This window comes from Epinephelus fuscoguttatus, linkage group LG16 (genome assembly GCF_011397635.1).
Source record: "Epinephelus fuscoguttatus linkage group LG16, E.fuscoguttatus.final_Chr_v1".
NCBI classification, from domain to species: Eukaryota; Metazoa; Chordata; class Actinopteri; order Perciformes; family Serranidae; genus Epinephelus; species Epinephelus fuscoguttatus.
In genome coordinates, this window is record NC_064767.1 from 32683710 (window position 1) to 32703435 (window position 19726).

General features: G+C 39.8%; 2 protein-coding genes across 2 annotated transcripts in view; both read left to right on the top strand.

Moving 5' to 3' along the window:
• The window catches only part of epcam (epithelial cell adhesion molecule), a 215520-nt gene that overhangs the window by 73587 nt on the left and 122207 nt on the right, over positions 1-19726 (top strand). The window lies entirely within an intron of this gene.
• Positions 1-19726, top strand: part of thada (THADA armadillo repeat containing) — a 123038-nt gene that overhangs the window by 29790 nt on the left and 73522 nt on the right. Inside the window, exons 24-27 of the mRNA XM_049601325.1 lie at positions 2914-3036; positions 3463-3585; positions 4179-4270; positions 14324-14413. Of these exons, the coding sequence (XP_049457282.1) occupies positions 2914-3036; positions 3463-3585; positions 4179-4270; positions 14324-14413 (428 nt within the window). The remainder of the gene's footprint in view (positions 1-2913; positions 3037-3462; positions 3586-4178; positions 4271-14323; positions 14414-19726) is intronic.

The window sequence follows — 19726 nt, forward strand, 5'->3', positions numbered from 1 at the left end:
TCTGATTACTGATATTAAACTAGACATGACAGAGTTCATGTTTATCATAGCAGTAATTTCAGAGCTGGGGCTGCTCTTTTTTTGTGGTTATGGGTACGAGTCGCATGACTGCACTGCTGACATAATTAACTCTCCTCTGTTTTATACATTTGTATGCTAGGCTCAATTTAGCAAGATTTGATTTGATTCTCAATTTTCATTTTGAAAATAGTCCCAGGTTTGGAAAGTTCTTACTTTGACTTTCTGAAACTGGCATTCAAGGCAGAGACATGCTTATCAATGATTATTTATGGGACTTTATGGAAATTATATGTTAAATACCATGAGCAACTATGTTACACAGTGAGGATATGAGTAGTAAAGCAGAGCAGAGTATGGTAGGAAACATATGGATGCCTTAAGATGAGGATGAAGGGAGACAGATGCAATATGATAAAGGAGAGAGAGGGAGAGCCCGGCAGATTGGAGGAAGTCTGGGGAGAAGCAGAAGTCGACACCTTGGCAGAGCTTTGGGCTGCATTCTTTCACACAGAAAGACAGAGTCAGATCCGGGAAGGCTGGCTCCTGTGCCCGCCTCATGCTGGTCTGGATCGACCTGGGACAGACTTCAGAGACCGGGCTAGCCCTCCTCTTCCTCTTAACCTTCCTTCACCCCAACCTCCCCAAGAGTTCATAAGAGCCAGACTGTGCGTCCTTCCCCTCCTCCTGCTCTCCTCCCTACCTCCATCCTCCATCTCTCCATCCCTCCCAGGCCTGACTCTTTACCATAAGCCAGGCCAGACACACAGCTGGCTTCCATCAGCTTGCACAGAAAGATAACTCCTTTCTCACACAGCAGCCAATTGCTGTCACCTCCTTGCTCCCACATTCCCAACTCCCACTCCTGGCCCATACAAATGATGTCATTTGGTGAAGCTATCAGTACAGACAAACTTATGTAATGGTATAGCTGTGTCTTCATGTGATAAAATACCACTGTAATCAGTGATAGATATAATGAAGTTCACTTCAGAGGTCTACTACAACAACATTGCCACAAAACAAAGCAGAACTAACTTAATGAAATAAAGTGACTGATGTTAAGCTAAACTCCTCAACTGACGGTACATGCCACTTGTTATGTAATGCAGGAACAAATGCATCAGTTGTCTTTATACCATGGTCTGCTTGAAAACTCAATGTTGATTGGCTGCAGGATGTCCATTAATTCCTGATATAGGACACCTACTAAGTTCCAGTGAGACTTTCTATTCACTGTTTTAAATTGATGACCTGGCTACATAGTGTCAGTCTGTGTCTAATATTAGTAACCGTAGTAACATTGATTCAGTCAAAGCCTCCCTTTACAATTTGTTTCCAGTGTAGTTCGTCAGTGCCTCATCCTCCGAACACCACAGGATGAAGACTGTAACACACAAGCTGCAAGAAGTATACCAGCCCTCTGAACTAAGTAATATTTTGTATCACATCTGCGATCATCTCACATCCAGTTAGTTATTCAACTAATTGGATGTGTACAAGTTATTCACTTGTTTGTAAAAATCGACAGACAGTGAATGTTGAAAGATGTTATAATGGACACTGTGAGCACCCAGGGGAATGTTCTGAGTATATGGGTACATTTTCTGATTCAGAACTTAGAATACTACAATAGTATAAAGCTAATTTGGGTATAAACAAAGAAAACAAACACTCTGTGGTTCCACATTGTTTTCCTTTATTGTTATTATTATTTTGAATTCCAAACGCTTGCTTTGGCAATATGTACAGTGTTACCGCATGCCAATAAAGCCATTTGAATTGAAATTGAATTGAATTGAGAGAGAGAGAGAGCTCATGTTCACAAATGTTGATTGAACTTTCCTAGGCCCCTGAAAATAACATACTGGAACTTTTTAATTTAAGTGGTGTTCCACTTTAAACATACTGTCAAATTATATTTACTGTTTGTCAGCTGACGCAGTGTTACTGACTTTGACTCTTGCTAGCATAACGCTAGCTCTCTGGCTTCTAGCCAAACCAAAGGGTTCTATAAACTGACCTGACCAAAAATACCTCCTTTTCCCGAGTCCTATACAAGGTTCCTCCTGTTTACTAGAGTAGTAAACAGCATTTCCATGGAATGGTAATGATTTTTACAGGCATTAGACAAACCTTTAGGTGTTATCAGGGGAACTGAGTTATGGCTAGTGATAAAATTTACATTTTGTTTGCAAAGTGAAATATTTATGAATCATATATTTCTTTCCTTGTCGGGCATAATCCCTTGCTAATGTGCCAAATTGTACACCATACAGTAGTGTAATGACTTTTAACATTGTGCGGATGATATACAGCCACCTCTCATTTGTTACTTTGTTCATAAGAACTTAACAAATAGAATGACAGCATTATACCTTCAGAAAATATATTTCTGACCTCCACAATGAGAAAGTGAGCAAATATACATATTCTTACAATATGAATATCATGATTGCATCGGATACAGGAATTTTGAGACTTAATTTCTCATGATAACTATTCCACATACTGTTATTGAGCAGCGTCGGCTGGGGCTGAAGACTACAAGTTTGAAAACGAAAACAATCTGAATCACCCAAATGTCCAACTGAATAGTCAGTTTGCATTGTGGGTAATGTAGGCACCAGATTTTGACAAGGCAAAAGAATGGCTAGAGTAAAAAGATGATATCTTTATCCTTTGTAATTTTGACAGTGTTATAAGAGTGCTGTGCTAAATTGATGGAGTACTCTTTTAACAAAATCAAAATGCAGTGAAGACACAAGGATCATATTAGTATGTCTGACAGGTGCATGTGCTGTAAACACACACAATGACCTGTGTTTTGACTCCTTTCTTTTCTACCTGCTGCAAATCAGTTTTGTTTTGACGCTTTTTATTTTGCCTCCACAGGCTCTGCTCTCCTCTGAGCCCAAGTCGTCCAGTTGCAGTCTGTTGAAAATGACCATGAGAGAACTGATCGCGTTGGCCATGCCCTCTGCTGACCGGAACACTGACAGCTCCACCGTCCCTCAGGTACGATCACCCAGTAACTTCATGCCTAAATCCTATATGTAGTCAGATCTTTCTTAGAAGATTTATTTTCTCGACAAACTGGGCTTTAATCCGAAATACACTGATCACCTTCCCATAAAATCCACTTTATAAATTCAAATCAAGTGGGGTTTTCAAGGCTGGAGGCAGTCAGTGTAGTATTGACCAATTCTGAAAGTGAAACAACATACATCATACCCATCATAACAGTGGATGGCACTGATGAGGCAGGCTCTAGAAATTGCAGCAGCCACATGATGCTGTATTTTGGCCGTTGCTTGCTGGAAAGTTTGTCTAAAAGCCTTCACAATAGGTCAGCCATTTTTTTCAGGTCAGGTGAAATTTGAAAAAAATTCTTAATGTGATTCTGTTAAATGGCTAAATGTTATCAGTTTACCTCGCCTGCAGGTCCATGCTCTGAACATCCTCAGGGCGCTATACAGGGACACTCGTCTGGGAGAAAACATCATCCCCTTCGTATCAGATGGGATGCAGGCTGCTGTACTGGGCTTCACCTCTCCTGTGTGGGCAGTGAGTTTCTACTTCTGTCTTTCTATGTGTCTTTGTTGTTTGAATTCAGCCAGTATCCTTGTTTATCACTCCAACACGTTTCCAGGGAGGCGTTTTTGATATTTGACCACCCCATTTATATCAATGTAGGTAGACAAGATCAGTGTTTCTCAGATGGGTACACATACCCCTAGGGGGACCTTGAAGTACTACAGGGGATATGTGGGATATTTTTCAGGAAAAATATCAGTCATGCATATTCCTAAAATAATTATATCACTAAATTGTGTGCAACTTATCAAAAAGATGCAGTTTCAATGCAACTACAATGCCATCAGTGTTATTGCATGATGACGGATTCTAAACATTTGAAATGCAGTATTTAAGTGTTTGTCAGGTACAAGGTTATTGTCTAGTATATCAGACAAACTTTTTCTACAAAAATGTTTTGCGCTAGTCAGGGGGTACTTGGCAGAGAAAATATTTCAAATGAGGTACATTATTAAAAAGATGTTTGAGAACCACTGGACAAGACAGACAAGACGCACTTACCCATTTGCATATCTCTCTCTGTCTTACACTCTCCTTCATTCTGTTTTTATTTTGTTTCCCAGGTTAGGAACTCCTCCACGCTTCTCTTCAGCACTCTGATCACAAGGATCTTTGGCGTGAAGAAGGGGAAGGACGAGCACTCGAAAAAGAACAGGTCTGCTGTGTCTCACTCTCCAACACTGCTCCACCAGTTCAAGTTTACTGTCATGTGCATCAGTGCAGAATGAAATGCTGACATTTGAATGGGAATCACAAGTCAGTGGTTATCAGTCATGTATGTGCAAAGACAGTCCAAAAGTTGCAGTTATTAGTGCGAAAAAAGTTCTTAGCAACACACAAATACGGCAGTTTCACTATAAAAGATAAAAGTTTAATTGTAAAAACTGCAAGTCATCTTATACTTGACTGTAATTATCCGAACTGATAGTCAATACTTTTTGTTTTAAGAATTGAATTATTTAGACAATAAGCTACAGTGTCTTGCGTAGAAGTTATTTTATCAAAATTTTTTGTAGTACATCAACATTCAACAAACTGAAGGATGAAGTGTTCCTCTAAGTGCTAAATAAAGTCCTTAAAAGCCCTCTTGGATCAGCTGGAAAATGCCTCATCACAAAGCTGGAAATAGGGCTGTTATTCTGACCCCATGAAAGGTTGACTTTTTAGAGATGTGTGGTTTTCACAGGACAGTCACGCTACAAACATATGATGATCTTACAGGATATGATGCACTGTTGTAGATTAAACTACCCAACAGTATATTAAGGAGTTAAAATGAGCACAGCCTTGAACACCTACAACAGTAAAATGCAGCATACACATTCATGCAGCAGTATTTATCCAAAAATATGATTTGGAAACACTGACAAGGAACATTTTGCTGCACCGCCACTACTATTAATTTTCATAATTTACATAAATTTTGAAATAATACTTACATACTTTAACTCAAGTAAGGTTTGAATATAGGATATTTACTTGCAGTGGAGTATTTTTAGTGAGTGATATCAGTACTTTTACTTAAGTCAAGCATCTGAATACTTTTTCCACCACTGGTTAGAACCAAGGTAAAAACAAAGCATGTGTATAAACAGTGGTTGTTTTACACCACCGGGGGACACTGTTGTAACACCACTCTGGCTGAAATGCAGGTTTCACTCTACTGAAACCCACTGCTGGTCATTACTGGTGAAGGTGCAGGTCTCTGCTGCTGCTCCAATAATAAAGAAAAGACACTGGAGGCAAAAAGGGCCGCTTTACATTTAAATATAACAGAAACAGACAATATACAATTCATTATTATTAATGCTAAGTACATGCTAAAAACACCTGGGACCATCCCAAGGAATGCATGAAATAATACAATGCATTCTACCCGGTTTCATACCTGTGGGCTGCAATTGATAAGGCTCCAAGTATAACACAGCAACATTTTTGTGGCCGGAAATGTTAACAGATGACACATCTATGAACAGCATTGTCTGGAATACAAAAATGTGCTTTGTTGCACAGTTTGGAAATGCTCTTGTTGGGATGGAAAAATGAGTTGAAACAGCATTTAGACCATTTGGTACTTAAAGTGTATTAAAACCCAAGGTGATGCTGGTTTTGGTTATATTTATTACATATTCATAGTCAGGCTTTGTCACCACTACAGCAGAGCTGTCAGTTTCAAGACTGAGATAAAGACCGCCATGCCTTCGAGTAGCTATTTAAACAGATTGTTGTAAAGTGTGTGTAAAGAAATTCTTGTGTTTGTTGTTGCTTAGTTAATGATTTCAGCCAGAACAAGGACAAGAGATAAACAGGATTCACTCTATATTGGCGACACAATGTTTTTTATGGTAAAAAAAAAGTCACTGAAATGCCACAGTTACCATCAACAACAACACGGGTGGTGATATACTCACATTTCTAAGCAAAACTCTTAAGATTATAAGAAACTTATGTAGCCAAAAGCAAGTAACCTAAAACGTTATCTCTGTCACGCCACTCATCATTTTGTTCGAGGAGCTGTCAGTTGGTGGATATCTCATTTTGGTGGATAAACAACCACCACACACTTCGTCAAAATGGGGTTGAGTTGTGCAAATGAGGAATCTGTTCAGAGGTTTAACTGTCTCAGTTTTAGTTGGAAGGTTATCAGTTTTAAGTCCGGCTTTGCTGTCAAGAAGGGTGTGAAAAATTGTGGATTTTCTCTGGAGAGGAGTCTTAAATTATAACAGGCTCCCAGTGCCACGTCAAACAGCCATCCAAGTATTTTGAAACCTTGATAATGAAAATGATAGCAGATCTGGGTCAAGTGTTATATTTTGTGAACTGATGTATCCAACTTAGATGCAGGACATGTGGAGTTAAGCCCTTGGGATGTTGCAACAGGTTCCATGGGATTATATAATCACAGGAAAATATTTGATGCTGCAGCAGAGACACTTCTTTCCAGAAATGCACTTCTTATTTGACGGTATGACAAGATGGAATCGCTCTTATCTTTGTTTCTCTATTGTTTCTTTGTACAAGAAGGAAGGTTTGTTTTTTAGACACTCAGGAAATGTGTGTACATGAATGTTACATCACATTATCATCACTCACTAGCATAAAAAAACCTTGTGGTGAACCTTTCAAAACATCAGTGCATTAGCATTGTCACTACGATCATGTTAGCATGTTAATGTTAGCATTAAACTCATATCACTGCTGTGGTGTACAGCTACGCTGAGGCACTAGTGTGGCCGTAGACTCTTATACCACATTCATCTCATATGGGAAGGTTGGTAGAGAATCGGTGCTTGAATTCAACCAGTACCATAGACTGTATGAAATAATGTACATAGCCACAATGACATCACACATTGGTTTGTGGACTCTTATTTGGAAGCCTTAAGTTCAGCATTTCGGCCATCACCATCTTGGTTTTTTGGAGCCAGAAGTGACCATATTTAGACGACAAGGTGGAGCTGTGGAGGAGCGAGGAGTGGATCTGACTCATAGACTGTAGTGAGGCATTGCAGAGAGCCTGTCATTCAAAGCAGCCACACCCTTTATTGTGTGTAACTTTAAGCCTTAATAAAATGTAAATGGATGAACTGTATAGAAGTTCATCAACTGTATAGTTGTCATGAAGGGGGGAAATTGGCTGTAGAGACCAAAACCGTTATTTTGTACCAGGCTAGTTTGCCGTTTCTGTCTGTTCACTCACTCTACAGCAGGAAACGGCACTTTAAAATAAAGGTTTTGTGCCGTAAATTCATTGTGCTGAAAAATGAAGTATATTTTTGACAAACTTGACATGTTTGCGAGTCACTTGCAGTCCATTCAGAACGGAACCATCACCCACTTTTGGACTGCGACCCACCAGTTGGGAACCACTGGTCTAGTCTATACCAGAACAATTAGAAAAATCCAAGTTTTCCACGTCAGACATGATGGCGACATTTGCCTTGTTATGCTAAGCTAGGCCAACCCAACCCTGTCCCTGCTCCAGCTCTGTATTTTATGGTAACTAAAATACTGAACATGCTAAACATCAGCAGCCATTGTTATTGCCACTATTAGCATTTTAGCATGCGAGCATAAGCATTTATAGCCTCACAGAGCCATTAGCAAGCTGTAGGCTGGAAAGGCCTGGACATATGCTGTGTTTTTGTGCTCTCTGATCCATTGTTGTCAAAGTAGATGTGTGGAAAAATGAATACACTTGTTTCTGAAACTTTATCCAAATGTTTCCTCATCTTTCACAGTATAAACGTGGTTCTGGTTAAAGCAGGAATGATTTTATGCAGTATTGTTCCATTATTTGCAAAGGAATAGCAGTACCAGTGTCAGTAGTGTGGCAACAAGCAGGTTAAGAAAGAAAAAATGTTAAGATCAAATGACTGCCTCGGACATTATTTCCTAGCAGTTCTTGCCAGTTGCATGGCATATTTTGCAAATCTCTGTTATAAATATGAGCCCTTCGTTCATTCGAAAATGGCTCTGAGGCTGCGTGCAGATGTTGCATTGACAAACCAATGGAGTGTTGCCTCTTATCATTGTAAGCTCTTTGGTAGCACCCAGCGTCGGATTTTACATTTTCCAGGCAGTAAAAGACGTTGCATGTGTTGCAGCCCTATGTCTTTTTTAACTTGTCACCCCACTGTTATTTGGTAATGTAACAATTTTTAGTGGACTGTACACCAAGAAACCAAAGTATGTAAAACGTTTATATGATTGATATATTATTGGCCTCCCCAGTGGAACTGATACTGACATCCATCTAGTATTCAGAGCATGTTAAAACAAACATGAACAATAATGTACTATTTGGCTGTAGCACTATATGATAGTCGTATTGAGGTCTATATTGAGCTTGGAGGTGATTTGTTAACCCTCAGATAATCAAGGGTATAGTTTCACAGGGCTCGGGCTGTGTTCCAGGAAGCTCTGTCTGGTTCCCTTTACTGTATTTCTATTGGCTGCTTCTCTGAAGGCCTTTGAATAACCAGCCAAGGCTGCTCCTGTTTATCTGGTCTGTTTTCACTTGTGTTTTTACTCTGCCCTCCCTGGCTTTGTATAGCTGACAGTTATCTCCCCGTCCTCTTGCCTGCTGCTTTCTTTTTATTATAACTGTGTAGGGTTATTTTTGTATGCATGTGGCTGTGATTAATGACAAAAAAAATTGCATTTGAACTCTCATGTGTATTTTAGAATCTCCATAATGCTTGTATGTTTTATTTTTTAGTATTTTTAGTTTAGTAATAATTATTTTTATGTCTCAATAGTGCACTTGTAAAGGTTGGTTGTCATGGCAGTAAATCTCATTGTATTGACCTGAAATACAGAAGTGTGTTTGTATGAGCGAGAAAGCTGCAAGTCATTTGAAATTGTGTTTTTGGGAGTTTGTCTTTTCCACAGTCTGTTGTATGTCTGGTCTCTGTTATTACCATGACTTTACGGTTGTGATCTCTGGCAGCAGTAAATGCATTGTGACAGCTTGTCCACTCTAATATTTGGCTGCATGTTCGTAAGGGGCTCTTGGTCCACTGAAGCCGGAGCATAAACACAGTTCCATCTGACACAAACCCGTTTATTTGCAGCGTTGTGTGTATTTGTGTGCTCGGGATAGACTGAACTACTTCTGCTGTCTGTGGGAATTTCAGCTGTGTATTTTACATAGTTACTTGAATCCAGACATATTGTTTGCTTGTGGATTGTCATTCCACTAAGCCCAGGCTTCTCCGCTCCGTGACTGTGCATTGATGTTGATCTGATATCGTTGCTGAGATAAATGCAACTGTAAACAAGACTGACAGAGCGAAGATAGCTCTCTGCATTCCAACCAAATCCATCCAGCTTTATCTTGAGCTCGCGTCAACTCCTCACTTTCCACTACATGTGCTCTTGGTCTTGCAAAGCTGTCCATATTAATGTTACTTAGGTGTTTCAAAAAACTAGAATGGGAAAGCTGTACTCATAACTTTGATCGATTTACTTCAACATAAAAAGATCTGCGTTTTGCCAAACAGCCTTGGTTGACCTTACTGAGGCTTTTTGAAACATTAATCTTTATATGTTTAAATGTGGAGCTGTTTCTCTTCAGAGAGTGTGTGACCTAGGTCAAAGACACCTCAGCAGGATTGCTTGTATAACCCATTATAGTGGTGTATAAAGTGTCAGGTCTTTTACTTAAGCAAAAGGACCAAAACAACACTAAACTGTGCATTCCATTACACGTCTGAGTCCAAGTGAAAGTCCTGTGTTCCAAATCCTGCTGTAAAAGTATAGTATAATCACAGCATGCCTGCAGGTCCTCCTATAAAGTCTTAAAATGTCTTCAATTCAATTTTATAAATACTGGGCCATAAAAGTCATTAAGTAGTCTTAAATTTGAATTTGGGAATTTGTGAGGGCTTTATTGCCACATTTTATCTAATTTCATGTATTCCTCTTTTAATTTAGTTTTGTGAAGTCAAGTCAAATTCTTCAGCAAGAAAGTCAACATTTCTTATGTTAAAACATTTTAAAGCTACCATTGAAGCTAATACTGTCTTTAATTTATACTCTCACTTACCTGTTGTACATTAGCCTAACTCACTCTAATAACCATATTCCTACATTAAACCTACCTCTGCACAGGACTTCATATATAGTTAGCTTATGTTAAAGCTAAACCTTTTATGCTTAGAAAAGGGTGATTTGTCCCAAAAAGGTCTTAAAAGGCTCTAAGAAAAAAATATAATACAGTATTAAATGTTAAAGTACAAAAAAGTGGTGTCTATAACTGATATATTATTATGTATTACAGTAGTAAAATTTTAACACTGCAGCATTTTACTGTTGTAGCTGGTTGAGGTGGAGTTAGTTTTGGAAGTTTGGAAGTTGAGTCCAGTGGTTCCAGTGAATCTGCTACCAAAATATTCAGTTTTTGGCTTTTGTATTTGCTCTTCTTGTGAAATATTGGATAATTTTACCTCTTTGGGGCCTTGAACAATTATTTAATCATCTGAGATGTGGTGTGAGTTGCTAAGTTTTGGAGATCTCAGCAGTAGCGAGATATCTGTCTTCTCTCAAGTATAATAGAGCTTGATGGCACTTGGCTTGTGGTGCACACAGTGCCAAAAAACAACCCCGAAACAAAACACGTGAAAAACAGCAATTCCAGAAATCATCACCAGTTACTCAGTATAATCTCCAGACCTTATTGTGAGCAGTTTCATATAGGAACTATTTTCTTTCTACTAAACTACACCCACCAACTGTATCACAACGCAGAAGGAAGTGTGCATCTACTCATGGATGAGAGGCTTGTGCATGTGATGGTGCAAGATGTAATGGTGTCCTCCTAGGAGCAAGCAATAGATACACAAGGAGAGAAGGCAGAGATCTCTATGGTCGATATCTCCAACACTCACAACTCACACCAGAACAATCTAGATTGATAATTAGCACTACAGGTAGGAGGAAAAATATGTATTTTTGATTTTGGGGTGAACTGTCTGTTGTAGCCTTAATGCTACAGCTGTGAGCCCACAAACATGACCAGGCCTCTCCACTTACACCTCCTCCTCTCTCGTCCTCTGTGATCCTTACCCCTTTTACCCCATCTAATCTGCTCCGACACAACCTCCAACCTCTGTCCTCCAGGCAGCAGAGTCATGTCAGACTCAGAGACTCTCATTAGAGAGCGCAGAGGAGGGCGGGAAGCGCACACACACACATACACACACTGTATTTGCTCATGCATACAGTGAATGTTAAACATTTAGGGACAGATTTCAGATTTCAGATTCAGATTTCAGATTTAGGTTATCTTTGCACTTATTTACTCGCATACATGCAGTGAAAATGTGCCATTATCCTCACACTTTATCTGTGTGTGTGTGTGTCAGGTCACAAGAGGTGAGTGTGTCATATCCAGGTTGAAAGGAGTTCACACATGACTCACTTTCTTACCATGACAGTGCCTGCTGCTAACTTGAACCAGTTCCAGAGTGTGTGTGTGTGTGTGTGTGTGTGTGTTTTTGTGCATTAGTCCAGAATCCGTGGCAGTCTTGACTTGAAGCAGTCTGCGATCTCTCCAGGCTTGTGATCATGTGCTTGGCAGAGTATATCTCTTTGCTTCAGAAGTGACTTGATTTAGACGGGCAGAGTTAAATAAAAACTTTATTGGCCCTGAGGCTGAATGGCGGTTGCAGCAGCAAGACCGCCAGTGTTAAATATAAAGTTTGTCATTTTATTGACAGTTGTGTATGTGTGTGAGAGTGAAGACATAAGCACAAGCACAAGTGACCGTAACACATGTACGAGTTTATGTGCACACACACACAACTGTTTATTTCTGGCTGTAGCAGGGTAAGCAAACATAAAGGCCGGATTTGTTTTGGTTTAGAGTATTTGGCACAAGACCATGCCTTATCAGTGTAAGCACTCTCCATCGTTTCCCCTGCTCTGCTCCTTGTTATGTCACTTTTACAGAGGAAGACTATTCAGAACATAGGAATGTAATCATGACTATCAGGAAATTTAATTAACTGAAATTTAATTTGGATCAAAGTAAATCCACTCGTACTTGTTTTTAATATTGCTCTCTATTGACAGTGATTCATGATGGCAATTAGTTTTGTACTCTGTAGACATTCTGTGTTGCATTTTTTTTAAATTACAGTGTTCTTGCTCAAACTCCCAACACATTAGGCTTCTGTCTAATACTAATGGCATCAATAATGCTTTTGTTTTTTAAAATAGCATTTCATTCCACATTTCATTTCATGGTGTGTCTCTCTATACGGGTTTATCCTGAACATTAAGAGGCCCAACAGTCAGTCATTTGTCTTCATATTTAACTGCTGAAAAGATGATCTTTTCATAAAATTCGGCTGTCTGTGTTGTAGAAATAGGGCTGGGGATTATGGCTAAAAATGTCATCACAATAAAATTTTTCATATAAATGGATATCGATAATCACGCTAAAAAAGTCAAATCATTATTTCTTTCATGTTTAAAGACTGATTTTTGCTCCAGAGTTAAAGTTGTTACTTGTCAGAACAAGACAAACATTTGTCAACAGCAGAACATTTTAAAAATCTGGGGTGGATTCAAAACAATTATATTCAAAATAATTTCAATACATTACACTATAAGTAGATATCAGCTTCTATACTCTTTGTGTCCGTAGGGGCGGCAGGTGGACAAAAATGAGGAAGTACACTCTGCAGTTTGAGCAACAGCCCTAGAGCCAGGGAAAATTATGTCATCTGGTGGATTTGAGCTAAGAGATAATGAACAGGGTGATCTTACCATTTTTGCCAGAAACTGTTTGCCAGAGCCTCACAATCTGGATGGCGTTTTCTCAACGATGGTGTTGCTCCAGAAATAGCTAGTAAGTGGCCACTGAGTTAAGGTTTTTGTGTCTAAGGACTGTTTTGATGGTCAGAAATACACATTCATACTCAACGTCTCTTTCTGTTTTTTGGTAGTCCTACTGATGTTTCACAATTTATGTGGTGTAAAGGGGCACTGCACATTTTCTGTATCAGAATCAGTTTACTAGTCACAGGGAGTACTACATAGTCTGAGAGCAGATGGTCAATGTCTACAGTGCCTTGGGGGGAGTAGTCTCGGCTTCGGTTTGCAGACTACAGATTTTTAAGAGATGCTATAATGTTGAATTATGGGAAAGTTTAGGATCCATTGTTTTTGAAAACTGACCCACACTAGGGGCTCCAAGTCAGGATATCTCAGCCTTAGTTGCCTCAGTTTCCCAGTTTTATGAAAATGCATTACTGAATGCACTGTTTGTGCTACAGCAGAATCTGTTTAAGAACTACACCCACAGTCATTGATTATTGGATTTGAATACACTTTATTATCAGAAAGAAAATCTGAAATTGTCCTGCATCTCAGGTTGTCAAATGTTTCACATAAATACAAAACAACATTTAACCAAACAGAAAAACACACTATAAACTCTACAAATCATGCAGACATCACGCAAAGTGGATACAGTGCAACAAATGAATCATTCCTATAGCATTCAGTGTTTGACCCAGGGACACTGAGGCTACTGAGAAGCCATACTCTGATTTAATAGGTCGACAGTCTTTTCAGATTTGCACCAAGTCACCCTTTTTAGCCACACTAGCTGCATGGCTCTATGGAGTCCAGTAACACACCAGACAGGTGGTCAGTTGGTCGATCCATCAATTTGGTCTAGCCTAAAATATGTCAGCGACTATTAAATGGATTTGCATGAAATTTTGAATAGACGTTGATGTCCTCTCAGGATGAAACCCTTTAAGTCTCCTGACCTCTGACTTGACACCAGTTGAATGGACTGATATGAAATGTGGTATGGATATTCATCCCCCCCTCAGGATGAATTGTATTAACTTTGGTGACGTTAGCTTTTTAGCTCGATCCTCTGCTACAGGCTCACAGCACCACTAGTATGGTAGTAGACTTTTAGTGTGGTAAAAAGTACTGTTATAAAGTTTTATAAGCCTTAAAACTTAAGAATGGAACCACTGCCAGACACTACGGAGTCCCAAAGTCCCAAAACATAATTTTTTTTTATGTTGTCTGCAAAACATATAAAAAGTATAGTGTTTCAGGACTTTGGTGGCCCTGTATGTAAAAACCGGCTCTTTGAAATTTCTTTCTTCTCTGGGTATGTACCTCAGTGGCCTTATTATTGTTAATAAATTCATGCTCTTTCTATCTCTCTCCTCAGGATGACGGGCCGAGAGTTTTTCACTCGTTTTCCAGCTCTCTATCCGTTCCTTCTGAACCAGCTGGAGGAGGCTGCAGCGACGGTGGAAAGGTGAGGTGGTCCTTCCTTAATCCACACACATGCACACTTCACATTCAGCCCTTGCCATGGCTTTTCACACTCCCTTGATTCCATTATAGGTTTAATTTTACTTAAATTTAAGCCGTACGAGACAGTTTTTTTGTTATCTTAAGCTGATTAAGCAGTGGTGCTTTTGTGCTGCGAGTCCTGAAGTGAAGAGGTGAAGTAAGTGCAACTTTTCTTCAGTCCTGAAACTAGATTGTGGGAACAGAAGTGGGAACATGAACTATGAACTCAGCTATTTGCTCTAATCAAGTAATAGCGCCCTAGATTGACTTCTCATGTGGGCCTTTTTTCTCAAAGTATCACTTGCTCAACTTCTTGACTATTTGCTCAAAGACTAAGACTTTACGACTGAATAATGTAAACGTCTTGTTGAGATTTAGTTTTGTTTTTCACAGCGGGGAGGTTCATTGGCCTTATCTTTGTCAGCTCAGCCCAAACTCCCTCTTTAAAAGCATCTGAGTTGTCCAGCAGCTCCCCAGGCGGCCTTATCTTAATATGGATCCAATTAATTGAATGCTGTTTGAGACCGGCTCTTTCACAATTCCCCTCACTCCCTTCAACCCTTGTTAAAACATTTGCAAATTTCCCACGGAACCAGATCCCAGCCGTCTGACTTCCCACATCATCTCAGCATATCGCGCCACCCAAACAGACCAACCGCACCGTAGTGTAGCAATACACAGCAGGACAAGAGGCAAGAGAGCTTCTGTTAGTGGTTTGAGACAGTCTTTGTGGAAGTTAAAAGTGCATTCCCAAAATAGGTCACAATATATGAAAAGATTATAGAAATGAGCTTTGGAACTGCAAAGTTGTACTGTGTAATCCATCTTCCTCCACAAATGCTCTCCCCAAACAAATACCTCTGAACTAAACTTATAAGAAACAATCCTGTGTTCAGAGATAGCTCTGTGACGTACAGACAGCTGGAAGCAAAAGACAAACAAAATGTGGCTGTAATGTGCATGCAGATAAGCAGCATGTTGTGCATGCATGTGCACATGTACAGTACATACACACACTCACACAGCTACAACAGATATAATAGCACCTGCAGTGGGCTAAGAATATCCTGGATTGTCTGTTATTCGACCACGCCTTGGCTCAGGGCACAGGGACTTTTGTGTATCAGAGGCTTTACATGAGTAATAAATGATGTCCATGTGTGGATGGATTCTAACCTGGCAACAGTTTGCTGAAGTTAGGCCCAAATGTTCATACTTGGTCCTGACCTGAAACCAGAAGAAAAAGGTCACATTTTTTGTTTACTTATTCATTAATAACCAAAAATAATTAATTGAACACCACACACATTCCCCTCCTCATTCATACCTGTTGGTTGCTAGAAATGGTAAATTGCAGTGATGTTGCTACTAGGTACGCATCCTGCGTCCCTGACACAATGTTCCAGGACACACCCTGTTATTTTCTCCAATAATGCTACATTACAAACAACAGATCCGTGTGTAAATCATGGATTCAGTGTCCTCGTGTGACTTTACTTATTTTGAAAATATTTCTCATGTCACAGAAACCACTGAGAATGAAACTTGTGTTTTGGATGTTTTAAAATCATACTGTCGGTGATGTGTCCGTGTTTTTGTTGTGGTGCGCACAGATCTGACGCTTGCCAGTCATCACCGGCTCTCTGAAAATCTCTGTTGCCCATTGAAGGTGGGGGTGTTAGCAGGGCGGCACGGAGGTCCCAGCTGGGGACCGCAAGACAAGACAATAAACTTATATTTTTAGGTTCATAGCCTTAATACATGGGGCGCCTGCTCTACCAGGTGAGCTTCTGGGTGCTCCAATGTTCCTGTATTAATTATCACAATATAATTTTCCTTGATAGAAATTTAACGTAATATAATATTTGAAAAATGTTCCATATAATTAAACCACTCGAGCACCAGAGAAGGGGCGCACTAATGCACCTTAAACACTAGTTGCCGCCTGTTATTAAACAGAAGAAGAAGACAAGAAGGCCACCAAGGCTTACCGTCACCATGCTAATGAGTACATTAACATTATAACTATAAAATCCTAACCTGGTGCTGTATTTGGCCACTTTATCAATGCACCAAATTTGGTTTTAATTTGAATATGCTTGAGCTCTTGCTCAGCTAAGGAGACTTGACTTCTTCGTGAAATAATAGTGTTTGTGCTTTTAATATGGCGTGTAGATTCATCAGAATAATTTCAAATTCCTAATGTTAATATCTTGTTTATATCTGAAACAATTTCAGGTCAGTGGCCACATTCTACACTGCTGTGCAGTGATTTGTTGCAGTACAAACACTCTTATCTGCCACTCCTTTCACGACCAAAGAAAACAGTTTTTGTATCATATTCCAAGTACTTTTCTCTAATTTCCTAAACAAAACGGGTGATTTATTTGTCTGAGAGCTAACCAAATGTTAAGCTAAAGCTTTGGTTTACTTTAGAGCTTCTCTTGAGTCTCTTCTACTGCTACTTCATTTAGAAGTCCTCTTCTAAATGAAGAATAAAAATGCGTAAGGTCAGTGTTCTGTTTTTGCTGTCTTTAAAAATAACCTTTTCATCAAACACCCGGGTAGGGGGATGATTGAGGAGTTTGGGGAGAGGGGGCAGACATTCGTGGAAAAGCTCAACATGGAATTTGAGAATGTCATTAAATGCCACGGAGTCTCTCGTTCATCCTGTCAAGTGTTTCAGCCCCCAGCTGTATCCCAACAAGGCCTAATATGTTTGCAATTCCCCTCTATCTGCCCCCCCCTTCTGACATCACATCCTGTCAGGTTATGCTTGACTAAACTGTGACACTAAACACATTAGACCAGTTACTAATTGAGCTGCTATTACATTTCCCATCTTGCCGATCTGTGGCACTCCCAGCGGATGGTTCTGTATGTGTGTGTGTGTGTGTGTGTGTGTGTGTGTGTGTGTGTGTGCGTGTGTGTGTGTGTGTGTTGTTGAATGAAGTAATGAAAAGCACAAGTTGTTTTCGCAGGGGGTCTGTTGTTCTGTTTTTGTTCTATGAGATCCTCATGACTAATGACAGGGCCCGGAGGACATATTGCTCTCCTGACACACACACACACACACACACACACACACACACACACACACACACTTATAAAAGCAGACTTTCCATACTTAACAGCCCTACACAAAGCTCAACTGCAGGCGCTCCCATAATGTAAACACTGTTTTCCCATGATATTACCGTATTATGAGATGATATTTTTAGCTTACGCACTGCTTAAGTAATGCTGCTAAAGTTGAAGTTGTTTTATTAACACCAAGATAAAAATCCACCAGTTCCAGAAGATACAAACCTAAACCTTTGAGGAGTTGATCTCCTCTCTCACAGAGCTGGACGCTGACAGCAGGACAAGAAGAAATAAAGCTGTCCTGAGGGCGAAGCGTGGCCCCTCTTCACATTAGATATCAGATATTCGAACAGTCAGTTTTCCTTACTTTGTACTGTAGTTTGAGTTCTTGTCTCTTTCTCCATTTTCCTCCCTCCTTTCTTCTCTGCGAGTGGGCCAGAGTGAAACTGTGAAACCGCTGGCAGAGACGGACAGTTTCCATTCTCACTCAGTTGGCAGTGATGATATTTGGATGGAGGAAAAGAGGGAGGTGAAAAGCTCAGTTCAAGGACGGATGAGGAGATAACTGTATTAGAGTGTGGATGGTTTGGATATGCAGCCTGTATTAAAGAGCTAGGGGACTTGAGGCCTTTTATATTTTGATGTGGAATTATGATTATATATGATTCCTATGGGAGATACACCCACTCTCTTTCTTGCTGAGAGTTATGCTGCATTCATGTGCTCCTCAGATGGTCCCATTTCCCAAGTTGGGAAGTCTTTTTCCAACTCACTTGTGTTCATGAGTTTTAGATCTTAATGTGGAAACAACATGGACGCTACTGAGGAGATTTTTTTTATTGCTCAGATCTTTTAAAAACATGTTCATAACAGTTTGAAGCTGTTTATTACAAAGATATTCCAGACTTTTTGCCACCCCCATGTTTAGAGCTGTGTGCAGATAACCTCTGAATCATAGAGCCTGCTTATACCTAGTATTAACATGCTTTTTCATGATCCGAACACAAGTTGACAGTAGGGACATATTGCAATTCATATGTGTGTTTATCATGCGTCTCCACTTGACCTCTTGGGTTCAGATTTTGTTACTGCCTAAGTCACTTAAGCTAGTGGATCATAGGGCCACGTGCACAGTTATTATATAGACACTCTTGCTAGCTGCTCGCTAGCATGTTCGCTAGTCTAGAAATTGTGCAGCTATAGATAATGCTGCCAGCAGAATACATGTCTCCTTTCACAGGGCAACACTTTGTACAGCTCGAGTGAGTAAGGACAACTTATAGACCGTTGGCACCAGGTTAGCGCACTGTCACCAAAACAACCACCACATCCTGCATTGATGACGTAGTCCTGGTCAGATACGTATCAGAATGCATTAGCATTTACACTACAAAATATACGTGGTCAAATGTAACCCAGGACGACCCAGCAAGTGAGTGATTGGATCACAATTCGTGTTGGTGGTTGTTTACACATATTTAGCACTGTCCTTTTGTGATTGGCTCAATCAAGACACATGTGAGTACCAGGTATAAACAGGGCCATTGATATGCTCTGAATATCGTGTAGAGCTCGGTTACTTACTGAGCTTTAGAGATGCTGGTAGGTAGACTTTTGGCTTTTTGGACAGAGCCAGGCTAGCTGTTTTATCTGCCTCCAATATTTATGCTAAGCTAAGCTCCTCACCTGCTGGCTCTATCTTCATATTTAGCTTACAATAGTGATATTGAATTCCTCATCTAAGTTTCAGCAAGTAAGCTAATAAGATTAAATTCCTAAATGTCAAACTACTCCTGGAATGCAGATGTTTAAAAAGATTGATAATGGTCTTCAGAATTCCTGACTGCCATGCTTGGCAAAAGTCTGCTTGTTTTTAGTCATAAATTTAAAAAATCGTTGTCTCTGACCATTTTACAGGAAGTTGACAGACCACACAGCTAATATGAACACCATATATTGACATGATTAAAAACGTGCATGATAATAGCTGAGATTCCTATCAAATATTTGTCTTCCAAGTTGTTTGTGAAGGGCCTTGTTAAGTGTATTTGTAAGGCCTCATTTTACATACTGTAAAATGTCTTAATAGACTTCACAGGCCTGCAAGTAATGATTCCCAACCAAATCCATGCTCTCTAAAGGTGTCAGTATGCTGCACATTTCCAGTCACATTAATTGTGCACTGTTAAAA